This window comes from Carcharodon carcharias, chromosome 2, assembly GCF_017639515.1.
Source record: "Carcharodon carcharias isolate sCarCar2 chromosome 2, sCarCar2.pri, whole genome shotgun sequence".
Lineage (NCBI taxonomy): Eukaryota > Metazoa > Chordata > Chondrichthyes > Lamniformes > Lamnidae > Carcharodon > Carcharodon carcharias.
In genome coordinates, this window is record NC_054468.1 from 38,412,312 (window position 1) to 38,426,053 (window position 13,742).

General features: G+C 40.4%; 1 protein-coding gene across 1 annotated transcript; it reads left to right on the forward strand.

The window, feature by feature from the left end:
* Window positions 1-247: 247 nt before the first annotated feature.
* sox2 (SRY-box transcription factor 2) lies at window positions 248-1,464 on the forward strand. The gene has a single exon (XM_041204223.1). The coding sequence runs from the start codon at window positions 451-453 to the stop codon at window positions 1,381-1,383; it is 933 nt and encodes a 310-aa protein (XP_041060157.1). The 5' UTR covers window positions 248-450; the 3' UTR covers window positions 1,384-1,464.
* The last annotated feature ends 12,278 nt before the right edge of the window (window positions 1,465-13,742 follow it).

Consider the following 13,742-nt stretch of genomic DNA (forward strand, 5'->3'; position numbering starts at 1 on the left):
CTGATTGGCCGGCTGACTTCTTTTTCGGGAGGGGGGGGTGATGGGCTGTGGATTGGGGCCCCGCCCCTTTCCTCGCTCTGCTGCTGAGAGGCGCGCGGGACCTCCGGGACACGCCCCCTATTATGCAAATCGAGCCGGGCGAGCTGTCAGTCTGGGGCCGCGGGCCCTTCTGATTGGCTGCAGCAAAGCCATTTATTGTCTGACAGCCCCCATCACATGGATGGTTGTCTATTAACTTGTTCAAAAAAGTATCAGGAGTTGTCAGGCTCTGCTCTCTTTCCCTCTCCACTGGAAAGTGCCAGTTGTTTGGTTTCTATAAGTTGCAAGAGTAACGAAAATATAACAAATTCCACGTTCGTTTCTTACTTTTTGTTTCGGACTGAACAAGAAAAGTTTATTTTCTTTCACCAAAAAAAAAGACATATAAAAAGCTCTCAGACATCAGGTTGAATGTACAACATGATGGAAACCGATCTCAAACCGCCCGCCCCACAACAAACTTCGGGGGGAACGGGCAACTCCAACTCGGCGGGAAACAACGCGAAAAACAGTCCCGACAGGGTCAAGAGACCCATGAACGCGTTTATGGTCTGGTCCAGAGGACAGCGGCGGAAAATGGCCCAAGAAAACCCCAAAATGCACAACTCGGAGATCAGCAAGAGGCTCGGGGCGGAGTGGAAACTTTTATCCGAGGCCGAGAAGAGGCCGTTCATCGACGAGGCGAAGCGGCTGCGAGCCCTGCACATGAAGGAGCACCCGGATTATAAATATCGGCCCCGGAGGAAAACCAAGACCCTGATGAAAAAGGACAAGTACACTCTGCCTGGCGGCCTGCTGGCGCCCGGCGCCAGTGCTATGAACGCCGGGGTCGGAGTCGGAGTCGGCGCTGGAGTCAACCAGAGGATGGACGGTTACGCGCACATGAACGGCTGGACGAACGGAGGCTACAGCATGATGCAGGAGCAGCTCGGCTACTCTCAGCACCAGGGCCTGAACGCTCACAACGTGGCCCAGATGCAGCAGATGCACCGCTATGATATGAGCGCGCTGCAATACAACTCAATGACCAGCGCTCAGACCTACATGAACGGCTCGCCCACCTACAGCATGTCCCCAGCCTACACGCAGCAAAGCACAGGTATGGCTCTGGGATCAATGGGGTCGGTGGTTAAGTCAGAGTCGAGCACAAGCCCCCCAGTCACTACTCACTCTCGGGGTCCACCGTGTCAGGGGGACCTACGGGACATGATTAGCATGTACCTGCCCGGAGCTGAGGTGCCCGAGCCCACCGCCCAGAGTAGACTGCATATGCCCCAACATTACCAGAGCGCACCTGTCCCAGGGACGGGCATAAACGGCACACTTCCTCTAACACATATGTAAAACTGTAAACAAACAAAACTCAAAAATCGGACTTCTTTGGACTATTTTTGTACAGAATAATACATGCAGAAAGAACTTGTATAGAACCATGGGCGGGGGAGGGTGGGTGGGGGGGGGGGGGACTTAATACTTAAAACAATTATAGTCCTATGATTCCCTGGTAGAAACTTTGCGAAAAGTTTGCAAGAGTCTTTACCGGTAATATTTTAGAGCTAGCCTCGGTTAGGAAAAAAAAAGTTTTATTATACATGCCACTTTTTTGTACAGTATTTATCAAGAAAAACGGCAATCAAAATGTCCACAGTTTGTAAACTGAGAAATTGCCAATTTTTATAACAGTTCGCAAGTGTAAGCTTCTGTACATTTGCTCTTGTTAACATAATGCAAAGAAGGATGGGAAAAGAGTGGCTGGAAATGGGGCATTTTCATTGTTTGGGTATTCTACGAAAGTGAAGCGATTGAGTCATCGATTTTACGAACTGTTGTGTGGAGTTTTCACGAAAACGGGCGAAATTTTAGATTGTACTAAATTTTTGTTTTTTTACTCATTGTTAAAAGCAGCAAAATAAGGCCTGCAGGTCAAAACCCTTGTTAATTAATTTATAGTCATGTTGTTTTTCATATTTTCATCTTGTTCCGAAACTGAAAACATGAAGTTACTGTGTTTGAATTATTTTCTTATGGTTTGTAATATTTCTGTAAATTTATTGTGACGATATTTTAAGTTTTCTCATTTTCCGTAGTGTATTGTGCAACTCGGCTCTGTATTATTTGAATCAGTCTGCCGACCAGTCCATGTATATAATTAACTAATACAGCCTTATAACAGAACATTTCGACCTTACGTTTTTTTTTCCATTATGCAGAGTTTGAGATGAATAAATTTTGCAAATTTAGACACTTGAGTTCCATTTGAGTTGTGTAGTTATTTTACTGCTCTCTGCTTTCGCAAACCTTCATTACGTATTCGCAGTTGGGCTAGTAGAGAAGCTAAAACAAAGGTGCCTGAATTTGAATGAGTTATAAAGACAAATCCCGACTTTATATCTGTTCGTAACAATTAAATTCTAGCCTGTTGCTCCTCTGTAACTGAAGTTAGTTCAACCTTTAATTTTCACTTTGTGATGTAAAGTGAGCAAGTTTATACCCCTCCCCCACAACACTGGCAATAAAACAAAATCAACTTTTGACCTGTTTCGGACCTATTAACGCATGTTGCCTCTGATCAACACGGATCTTAATTTACATTTAAGAGCGAAGAATCAAAGTAATCAATTAATAGAGGCCCGATCTTTGGCTTTGCTACTTGTTGAGCTCAAAGAACCAAGCAAAATTGATTTAAGTTGGTTATTTCTAAAATATATAGCACAGTAGCGTTCAGCTCAACAAATTGTATTCACTACGTTTATTTAACATTTCTTTCCTAAATATGAATATTTGTTGGGAATATATCAAGAGAGGGTTGTTTGAAAAGTCTTTATTTTATGTCTAAAACACCATCTTTGTATTCGGCGATCAAAAAAAAAACACGGGGAAGTTGAGAGAAACTGGAAGTTGTGTAGAAGCGCGTGAGGGAGGCTTTTGCGCAGAATGTCGAGTTTTTTTTTGCTCTAATCCTGTTTCTGTATTCCCAGCGGGGGTTGGAGATTGACTCTGCACAGTAGCGCAGTTTGGATAAACTGCGTTAGATATGGACTCTCGGCATCAGTCAAATTCTCGAGGCTTGCAGTAAAGAAAAGAAATACTGACACATGCAGGAAGGTTCTGAACTCTTCCCCACCGTGATCCCTCCGTAAATCCTTTAATGTTTGGAACGGTTTGGAGAGAACGCGAATGTTCTCTCTGCTGCGTCAGAATTAGTTACAATGATGATCGTGGTAATTTAACTCCATTACTGCAGGAAATTATAAGCGTCCTGTTACTGTTCCATTTTAGTAAATTACAGGCCTTAGCTTTTTGGCAATAATTCTACTTTTTGTTATATATATTAAACACGAAGCACAGCACTTTGGACCACATGATTTCGGATCCTATGAAGTTAGTATCGTTTATTGCAGTCTGATCTTTAGGAATAGAAACGAGAATAAAAAAACACTCCACGGACGTTGCTGACCACAAAGCCCGGGTCTATTTTTTTGCTGAATTTTGATATATTGGATTTGCACATTCCTGATGAAAGCTGAGTCTGGATACTTTTCACTGGAGCAGAGAAGCCCAGTACAGAGCTCTCGATATGAGAGACTATCGATTTAAGATCCATTTGCAAAAATTGGAATAAAATTTAAAAACTGTTGATGACCCAGAGGAAGAGGGATGCAGCTAGTTTGTCATTCTTTAATCTGCCCCATGTGTTTAATATTTGGAAGTGTTATTTTCCAAAGGAATCGGGAATGCTGGAAAGAAGGGACTAGCAAGTTTTACAACTACTTGAGAACTGGGAGGAGTTTAGTAACAGGTACACATACACTATTGTCCCTTTTTAAAGACCCTGTTAAACAGAGGCCCGGGTTTTTTTCGTGGCACCAAAGGAATTTGCAGAATTGCACAGCATGTGTGATGCATATAGGGATTATTCATGCGGTGATGGCCGCAATTGGCCTCTCATGTACATAAGAAAGAAATGTTTTGAATATGGTCTTAACGGCCCTGCCGTTCATTTGAAAATAGCTGTGTAACAATTATGACATAAATTATACATTGGAAAACTTGCCTCTTCTAGCGCTGACCCAAATGGCTCCACAGATGCAGTAAAATTTTGTTTTCCACTTTTTATGATGAAATTCTAATCTCTAATTTGCCACTATAAATGAGGAGTGAATAAAGTAACACTGATTACCCAATGTGATGTGCGTTAGATTGCATCATAAAACAATTGATTTGTCCAACTTTTTTGAGGACCATGTGTGTTCTTTTTTCTATATTAAACGATTCCTTAAGTCCTTTAAGATTGCTAGCGAACGCATTTCAACGAGAGTATGGAGAGTCCTCTGCCACCTGAATATTTCCATTCCAGATTATATTCCACATTTTGCAGGCGAAACTAAGATATTTTGCGATTATCTGGTGCAAGGGAAAGGGTAATTTTATATTTATTGTGTTATCCAAACAGATCAGTTTATCCCTAGCGAAGCTTAGACTCAGTTGCCAACCGTGTCAAACGCGTCTTTGCCGGACAGGTCCAGACAGCTTTGGTCAAATTAATTACTGATCAAACCTATAGACGCAATCTTGGTCAGACTATTCTGAAGACAGCTTAACGTCCGACCCAGATGATCTTGTCGCAAATTAATAAACTCATATGAATACAAACATAGATTAAAAATAGAAAATAAAGAGCATCACAAAAGCCAAATGCATCATATTTAAATGTCTGCCGATTATTGGATAGCTTCTGATTTTCTACTTTCTTATAATGTGACATTTATATTTGTCATAAATGTGTCTGTTTTTCCATGGCCCGAATGCACCATAAACAAATATATTTCGGTATAAAGCCATGGTACTTGTTGAGTGAGATTACCTGACAATAATATACATTGAATGAGGACAGATAAGCTAACGGAACATGAACTAATAATTACAATGCTGAATTAAATCAGCTAGGGGGTCTCAATCGAAACCTTTGTATAGTGGTCCATTGAGGGTTCCAGTTGACAGCTTTTTGACAGAAAATAGCCTAAAACCTGCATAGTGCCTCGGAGGGACAAGCGATACCGCTAAAGTGGAAGTGTGATGGGATTCTCATTTAAAGCCATTACATGGTGACAATTAAACACCGCCTTTATGCCAGCAAGGTTTAACTTTCAGTAACTCACCAACACTCCGATAAACCCGAGGAAGCGCAGTAAATAAAGGCATTCAGATCGTGGAGATCTCTGCTTCGTCTAAAGATTGGAAAAGAAGATGCAACTTTCAACGCGTCAATAGGGGATCGTAGAGAACATCCACCCGACCCTAAGGGCTTGGTTATGGTGCAACAGGTGCCATCATTCAATCAATTCAGAATTCTTCGTTGGTTGTTTCCCGAAATGCAGAATTTTCATGAAATCCTGAATGAGTTGCATCTGTCATCTGCAGAGTGGGACACTTTCTCGCACTTTGTAAAAATACAATTTTCCCTTCGAGACAAAAAAACATTTTTTTTTATTTACAATCGTGTTGTTTCTCCAACCAATGTTTTATGCGTAGTGCAAAATGCAAATGTTATTGAAACTCTTATTACTGTGCAGCCAAATGCTGGAGGGAGGCGAGAGAAACTTTAAATCTATTATAGATTCTTATTGGGCCCCAAGTTCATATCTTGCCTTAGGTTGTCTGTATGTCTAGAAATTTAATTAGTCGATTAACCAGACCTTTTGTTGGTTAACTTTAATCTCTTAATTTAACACCTTAGAGAGCTAGCTAAAGAAAACATGGCGCAGACGTATTAGTACCACGAATAGAGTGTCATAGCGATTCTCCTTATTAAACTACATTTGGCAGTTTGTAGGCCCAACTAATTGCTGAATTAAAACTGAAAGATGTAAACTACCGCCTTCACCCCAATATATATCTTGCAATTCCTCCATCAATCAAGCAGTTGCAACTGCAGGAGAGGTTAGGCAGAAATAAAGGAGCGACTTCTCCCGGGCTGGTAATGAATAATAAAACCTTATATAAAGGATGCCGTGTTATGTTTATTTATGCTGTTTTCAGTAAAGCAATTTTATACAAACACCAGAGATCTAAAACAGTGCGAGTCATTGCGGTTGACATATTAATTCAAGCATTCTAATTTAAGATTTTCCCCCCTTTTTGAGAGCCCTTGCGAACATGGGAAAGATAAAAAGAAGCGGTGGTCCTATCAGGAGTTCGAGTCGAGTCTGCTCTGGCAACGGGGACAGGTTCACACCCTGACGTCATCGCCCTCTGCTAGTTGGCTCCCAGTTTCCCACGGCTCAGGATCCAGAATGCCCCCTCCCACCCTCAGGAGTTAAAGTACATTTCCTTTAACGATAGCTCATAGCATTTTACTGATCCCCTTCCTGACGCTGTGCATTAATACTGGCTTGCAAACCTTTCGTGGGTGTAAAAGTTGAAAATGTTGCGCCATGGCTCTGTTTAATAGGATCTCTCCAAACTTTGTTACTTTGAATGTATCAGGTTCAGTGTTTGTAGTTATCTGCGTGAATTCCCACAAAGCAAAACATATTTCTGTTCAAGTTGGGGGTGGGGGGGGGGGGGGACAACAATGTAAGCCGCAAAATTGCCATCGGGCTGGTCTGAAGTGAGCTGTATATCACCAGGCTCACTGCACCATAACCATCAAACCCTGAAGAAAGCGCCTTATGAATGGTCTGAATTGTCCGCAAGAACGCGATGCTACTCAACAAACTCTATCCTGTGGCTTTTTTTCATTTTCACGCCAGGCACTCTGCGTTAACCCCCTCTACACCACATTGCTTTTTAAATACATTACATGCAGCTTTAATAAATTGATATAAAGCGATTAGTAATACCTACTTTCATTAACATATTTTAAGACGAAATGTGAATCGACTTAAACTGACTATATAAATATTTGGATATATATCCATTTCAGTTTAGTAATCTTTTAATCTAATAGATCATTCCCTTTTTGATCTGTAACCTGTCGCATCACGACGTAATTCTCGTTTTACCATTTTATAAACGAGCGCAAGGTCAACACATTACAGCTCCAGCTGAAAGTGACAAAAGCAGCCTGAATGTCAGCCTTTGCTGACGGTTGTATCTTGCTGTCGTAATTACACTGCTCGCATTTATTGAAAAAGGCTCCTGCAGTAATTTTATATGTAAGCATCAGCTATAGCTTGTGAATTTCCGCGAAATAATATTCATTTTGCCTCTTTCCCGATTTGTATTTTACATCTGCGTTTGAAATTAACGTACAAATCAAAAGTGAGTCTACATGCGGTGACTGTAATTCACGGGGAATATTTTAATTCTAGTAAAAATACATACACTGCTAATTACGGTAACAGCTGACGGACAAGAGAGAACTAGTTAATATTAATATAACAGTGCTCCCTTTTTGACATTAAACAATCATTTCAGGTAGTTAATCAAAGCGTGTGTATTTTTTATATAGGTGATTGGTGTGACCATGATAAGTCCGACGTATAATTTGTGCTTCCGCAATTCAAATGCGTTGAGTTTTCTGTTGCAGCTGTAGGGGTGAGCGGTGTTTTCACCTCTTAGACATCCGCATGCAAATCACTGGCTTCTGACTTCAGTTGCGTATTAGAATGCCACTGAGCCGAGCAGCACCAGTACCAATCTATATAGTCGCTTGCTGCATTTTGTTTTCAAAGTGATAGAAGCACCACACATTCAGCACAAAGCAAATGGACGGAGGGACTTCAAAAAGAAAAGCCAGTCGTCTTTTAAAAGATTTGAGTAAAGTTCTGTGACACTGTGAACATTTGTATTAAAATGGATCTGTTCAATGTCTGTTTAGCGTTTTGTGGAATGTTATTTCTTAAGATTTCTTTTTCAAATTACAGAACTTGGAAATAGCTGGCAGATAGAGGGAAAGTAATTAAGGTATTTAAACAAGCAGTGCATTCCTCCAGAGGACCTTATCAACCAAGAACAGACTCAGCATCCCCTCAATATGCTAATATAGGAAGAGTGACGTCACGGCTACAAGTTGCCTACACCCATTGCGGAAACAAAGTGTGAAGTTCTGTAAATAAAATGATGTTTCCCACTCTCATTATAATCATTTAAGTATAACCTGCAGTGTTTAAAAACGCCACTACCCTACTGTTAAGTGATATTTTGCCGCAATTTGATAGGCGAGGATGTAATAGTTTGTTTGACGGCTATAATTTTAAAAATGAAAAGAAAATGGGAGTAGAATCTAGAATTTAGAACGCAATTAACTTTTAAAGAAGTATTATTGCAGCGAGAGACCAGGACATCCGGATTCGCTCCACATTATTGTACACAAAATACAATTTAACTTTGTATTTCGTGTGCCTGAGCAATTCATATCCGATTCGGAGTCAATTACTGTAATGCATAAGCTTTCATAATGTTGAAAACTTTTAGCTCAGTTTTATTCCATGAGGCAAAAGTCTGTGAAAAAAATGCTTTTGCCAGCAGCAACGATTGGTTGTGTTTTGTAAGTAAGGCAATCGGATTCAATATTAAGTACAGCTTTTCCTGAGAATATACCATTAACTCGCCCGTTGGGCCACTATCAGTTATGTTGAATTGAATTCTGACGTTGAACATGTATTTAAATAGCTCCTAACAAGTTGTGAATCATCATGCATGATTAAAAAAACCTTTTGTTTTATCCAAAATAAAAGGCCATTCATGTGGTGGAAATCAAAATATGAAGGCAGACTTTCTTTTGATTCGCAATACAACAGTCGAACTTCTCAGAAACATTTGCTGATCATTTATTAGTTTACTGTCCAAGGGAAGTGCAATCCTTTGGGTTAGCTGGTTAATCAAGTACGGCTACAAAGTAAACGGTGAACACTTTGGAGTTTTGCAGTTCGGGATGACATTTTGGGTAAAAGGAACGGAAGAGTCTGCTTGTGTTACCAAAAGCCCATAAACATATCCATTACAATAAGGCACCACAAAGACGACCTGTCGCAGTGTTGCTGGCCAGTTTATGATCATCACCGATTGATTCATACAGTCATCTAGTTCCATACGCTGATCCAGGGAATTGAATAGAAAAAAAACTTTTTACGCCGAGCATCTAATAAATTAAGCGTGGCTCTGTGTCCCTCTATATTTCAGCTGAGGCAATAAGACAGTCAGCCGATTAGAATCAATGATGAAAATAATTATTTCAAATTCATTGTTATGACATTGAAAACTTGCAGAAAGCTAAACGTATTCAAAAGTTTTCTGTTGCAGTGTTCTCTACCATGAGAGGCAACTACATTGAGCCGGAGCATAATGAGAGTTCTTATCCTCGCCCTATCTCAGAACATTTTAAGTAAGACCTTTGTTGAACATTCTCTTATTCGCGCGTTTAAACAAGCGACAGTGTACGATCCCTGTAAAAGACTTAATTTCAACCCACATTATGCAGCCGGGAAGAGGTCGGTTTACTTTAGGCGCCATTATTCAACGGATTATGTATGCATATGGTGTCAAATACAATATGTGACAACGATGTGCAAACTGCTGCTACTGAGCTATTCTGAGTCTACTACAGTTTCCCACTTTGCACCTAAAAGTGCTACTTGATCGCTTTGTATTTCATCTCCAAACACGCCCGGGATTAATCCTCGTTATTAATGCTGGCATTTTGCGTACTAAAGGCCTCTGAAAGGATTTGAAAGTTTGCTTGTTAAACCTGTTTCCTCTCACGACCGATCTAAATTTGCAAATCTTTAATGGATGGCCCGTCAAATTCCAGTTTAAGTCAATAAATATTCTAAGCAATTTGATTGGATGGAATGATATTAATGATGGTAAGGCAAGCGGTGAAAGAGAAACTTCAAACTCTGTACACATTGCAAAATATCTCTTCGTGCCTTACCACTGTTTAACTTGCTATAAAATATTAAATATAAATAACAGTAATGCATAATAACGCCGTATATTTAGCTTCACGTGTAAACGTTTTGACATATGGCGGGAGATAGATGAATAGATACAACAGATAGACGGCAGGCGGAATTACATCCTATTATTCACCGAATTCAGGTGCTCAAAGTTTGTTTACCTTATGAGAAGTTTGAGAAATGTTATAAGTATTCCTTGACCACCTGGATATATTTCCTTGTTCAATTAACCCAAATGTGAGAAATCACTAATTTTAGAAAATATGTTCTTTATAGATAGCGCCTACTAAAAGTCACTGTCTGCTTGTGTCCAGTAAGATGGTTCAATCATTTTAATACTTAGTATATATTAAATTGAACTGCGCGGAAACGACTAAAAAGGTTTACAGACTCCACTTCTTTTCCTGGTTATGTGTGCATTTGCCTCTTATCCAGTGTGGAAATAATGGAGATTAAACGTGTACTGATTTAAAATGTGCATCTTTTCGGTTTGCTCTATATATGGCATCTGTTATTAGAGCGGAGTAAGGGAACAACAATGCTCAACCATAACAGTAATATCGGGATCTCGTACTTTAAACGCTAGCATATTGTTTGATTACTAATTCGAGCTAATGCGATCTTTATGGAAACATAAGAGCGGATAATTGCCTCTTTTTCTGGGCAACAATATAAATCACAATCGCTTTATTATTTAATAACGTCAAACGCTTCGTTGGATTGGCTCCGACAGAGAAGACCTTTTTTCTGCGCAGTGTTGTCGGGAAATACAATGCAGATCTAATTGTGGAGATTTTTGAAGTTGGCTCCTGTAAATGAACAACAGAGATATGGAAGTTCCAACAGATGTCTGCAGTTCTACTCTGACAAACTAAGCCACACACAGACTGACGACCTATAGAAGAATTTTTGCACCGGACGCCTAGCAACAGTCTAAATCTTTCTCAAATACAACCCCTTCTTCGGTTGCTAGAGAGCACTCAAACTGCAGAAAAGGCTATATTGTGTTAACCAGGGCAGAGCGTTTTGCAAATTTTATTGCACTGTTCTGTACACAGTATGTCATGTAACCCGAAATGTAGAAGGGTTGTTGGAAAGTCGGCGTTGTGATTTCCAACGCCTTTTGAACTGAAATTTCAAAGCTTCATTCTAAGTCAAGCTTTGCAATAAACTTACTTCATGCCATATTCTTCAAATATCCCATGATATTATCCCCCAGGTCGCACAAAACTAATCAATGCCTGCTTGGAGAAACAAAAGGTAGATAGGCAGCTTCTGAAATCGTTTTCTGTCAGCCACGGAACGACATTAATTCGGTCATGCTGTCCTGAGAGCTTTTAGGTAACAACTGTTTGTGAATATGTAATATCAACAGAATGTTCGAATGATCTAAAAAGCGACGTTTTCACTGCACATCGCACCTGTTATCATGACTGTTAACAATGATCGAGCATTGCATTGGTGCAGAGCAGTAGAAACGAACACTTTACATTATTTGTAGAGATTGACAACTCCAAATGAACACATGGCTCTCCTGAATTGGCTGTTCGATCCATGAAGTAGATGGCGGATTTCCAATGAACTTAATGGTTGTAGAATCCCAAAGCATTGGGAATACTGCTCACTAGTGTTTGGGAAAGATATAAGAGTTTAATATTTTCTTTTGATCTACAATGCTATCACTACTACAACAGCAAAGCACAGTGTTTGTGTGTATGGATGTCGGGTGGGGGGGGGGTGGGGGGTGGGTAGGAAGGGGAGCTGGGGCTTCTAGCAGGGTGTCACAATTTCTCCAGGATCTACATATCCGCAATTCTGTGTTGTCCCATACTCAGCCGGTACATCGCAGTTATACTGCCCAAAACACGTCAAACTGAGCTGAATAGCAATAAGACTCTAAGCATGCTTGGGAGCGAATCACCTGAATGTTACAAGGAGAGTGGTGGGAACACCAATTCCCTCAAAACAGGATCACCAGTGAGTTAATAAAGCGCCCCAAAGTTCCGAGGCGGACTCATACTGCAGCAGGTGGCAAGCCTAGCGCAGTGGAACCAGTTGTTAAGGGTGGTCTCATAACCCTTGCTTTATATACACTGGAGAACCAGGGCCGCGATCTAACTATCCAGTCATACTGAGCCCATCGCGCGTGGAACTGCATCCAAAAACCACAGCGTAATGGCAGACACTGCAAAGAGCATTTGCCAAGTCAAAGACTTACTTCCTCAGTAAAAAAGAGTAAGAAGGATGCAGCTTCTCGCACGTCACTGTTTTGCTGCTTTTCCAATTCTTTTGTACTATACTTGGTTCGCCACATGCTTAGAACAATGCGCGCTTTGATACCAGTTCTCACCTCAGCAGGGGTCGCGAAGATGTGTCGCTCGCACCAACCACACATTACTCTTCTATCAAAAATATAGCAGGCTGTCAGGACACAAGGGCTCGATCGTTGAAGACACGGCGAATAACCATCAAAAGTTCCCTCAGAATGTTTTTAAAATTCATGTTGCAACATATTCTGCTGATATAAACGTATAAATGTCAAATCGTGACCGGATGCAGAGTTTTAGTGAATGAACTTGTACTATTTGTTAAAAGAGAGGGTACGTTTAAAATACATCTCATTTCTGTTGTAGATTCTGCCCAGCTGCCCCACAAGGATGTCAAATAGTAGGTAATCGCAAATACATTAACACGCATTAAAATTGGGTATGGGTAAACCTTGGATGCGAGGAGTTTCATGCAAGTGTTAGTTACTCTCTATGCCGGTTTGTTGAAGTCTGCATTATTGTATACTTCACGGTCGACTTTGTGTTAAGTACAGGATACTTTGAATTATATTGAAAATAAACACAACTTTTATGATCGAATTATACATCATACCGCAATCACCAGAAACGGCTGCCCACTTGTACTCGTCTTTTCGCTTCTTATCACAGCTAGACACTAAATTCAAATATATTAATACGGTTTGGAAGGTATCAATGTCACTGAAGGGAACCTAAGAAAAATAATGTGATTTATCTTTGTTTTAACATGCTCAAAACACTATATGAAAACATGAAGTTATTAAACAATGAATCTAAACGAAACTAAGCGCGTGGGGGGGGGGGGGGGGTAAATTTTAATCATGTCGCGTTGCTAATTGCATCGTTGCACAGAGTGGATGCCAGGTTTTTTTCCCAATAGTTGAAATGCAACTGCTCTCAATTATATCTTTAACCAAAGGTGCATCACCTGCTCTCTGCTTTTGAAGTATATTGGGTAGAATTTCCCGCTACTATTGGCCAATACCGTTCATTTCATAGAATTATAACATCTTACAGCATAGAAAAAGGCCATTCGGCCCATCGTGTCTGTACCAGCTCTTTGAAAGAGCTACCTAATTAGAGAAGTGCCCCCATAATCCTGCATTATTTTACCTTTCAAGTACATATCCGAATCCCTTTTGAAAGTTAGCACTGAATCTGCTTCTGCCACGCTTTCAGGGACTTTATTCACAATCTTGAACGCTTAAGGGAGTTGTCGCATAAAGAACTGTAAATACATTTAAAAAATCGGAAATACTTCCAATCGGAACAAATATTTCATTCTGCCTGAAGCTTTACTTCCTCAGCTCGAAGCGTTAACGTATGTTTTGTACTTTCATGTAAGCACTAACACCTAATGATGGAAAGCGAATCCTAGAACTCGTTAAGTAGTTGTTGTAGAGAACATTTTTTTAACTTCACAGTGCTGCACATTGTACTGCACCGACAGTTATAGACAGTTATAGACTGGCTACTGCTAAGTGATTATTGATAG

Coding starts and splice junctions, on each gene's coding strand:
- sox2 (XM_041204223.1), top strand. CDS start 451: ATGTACAACATGATGGAAACCGATCTCAAACCGCCCGCCCCACAACAA.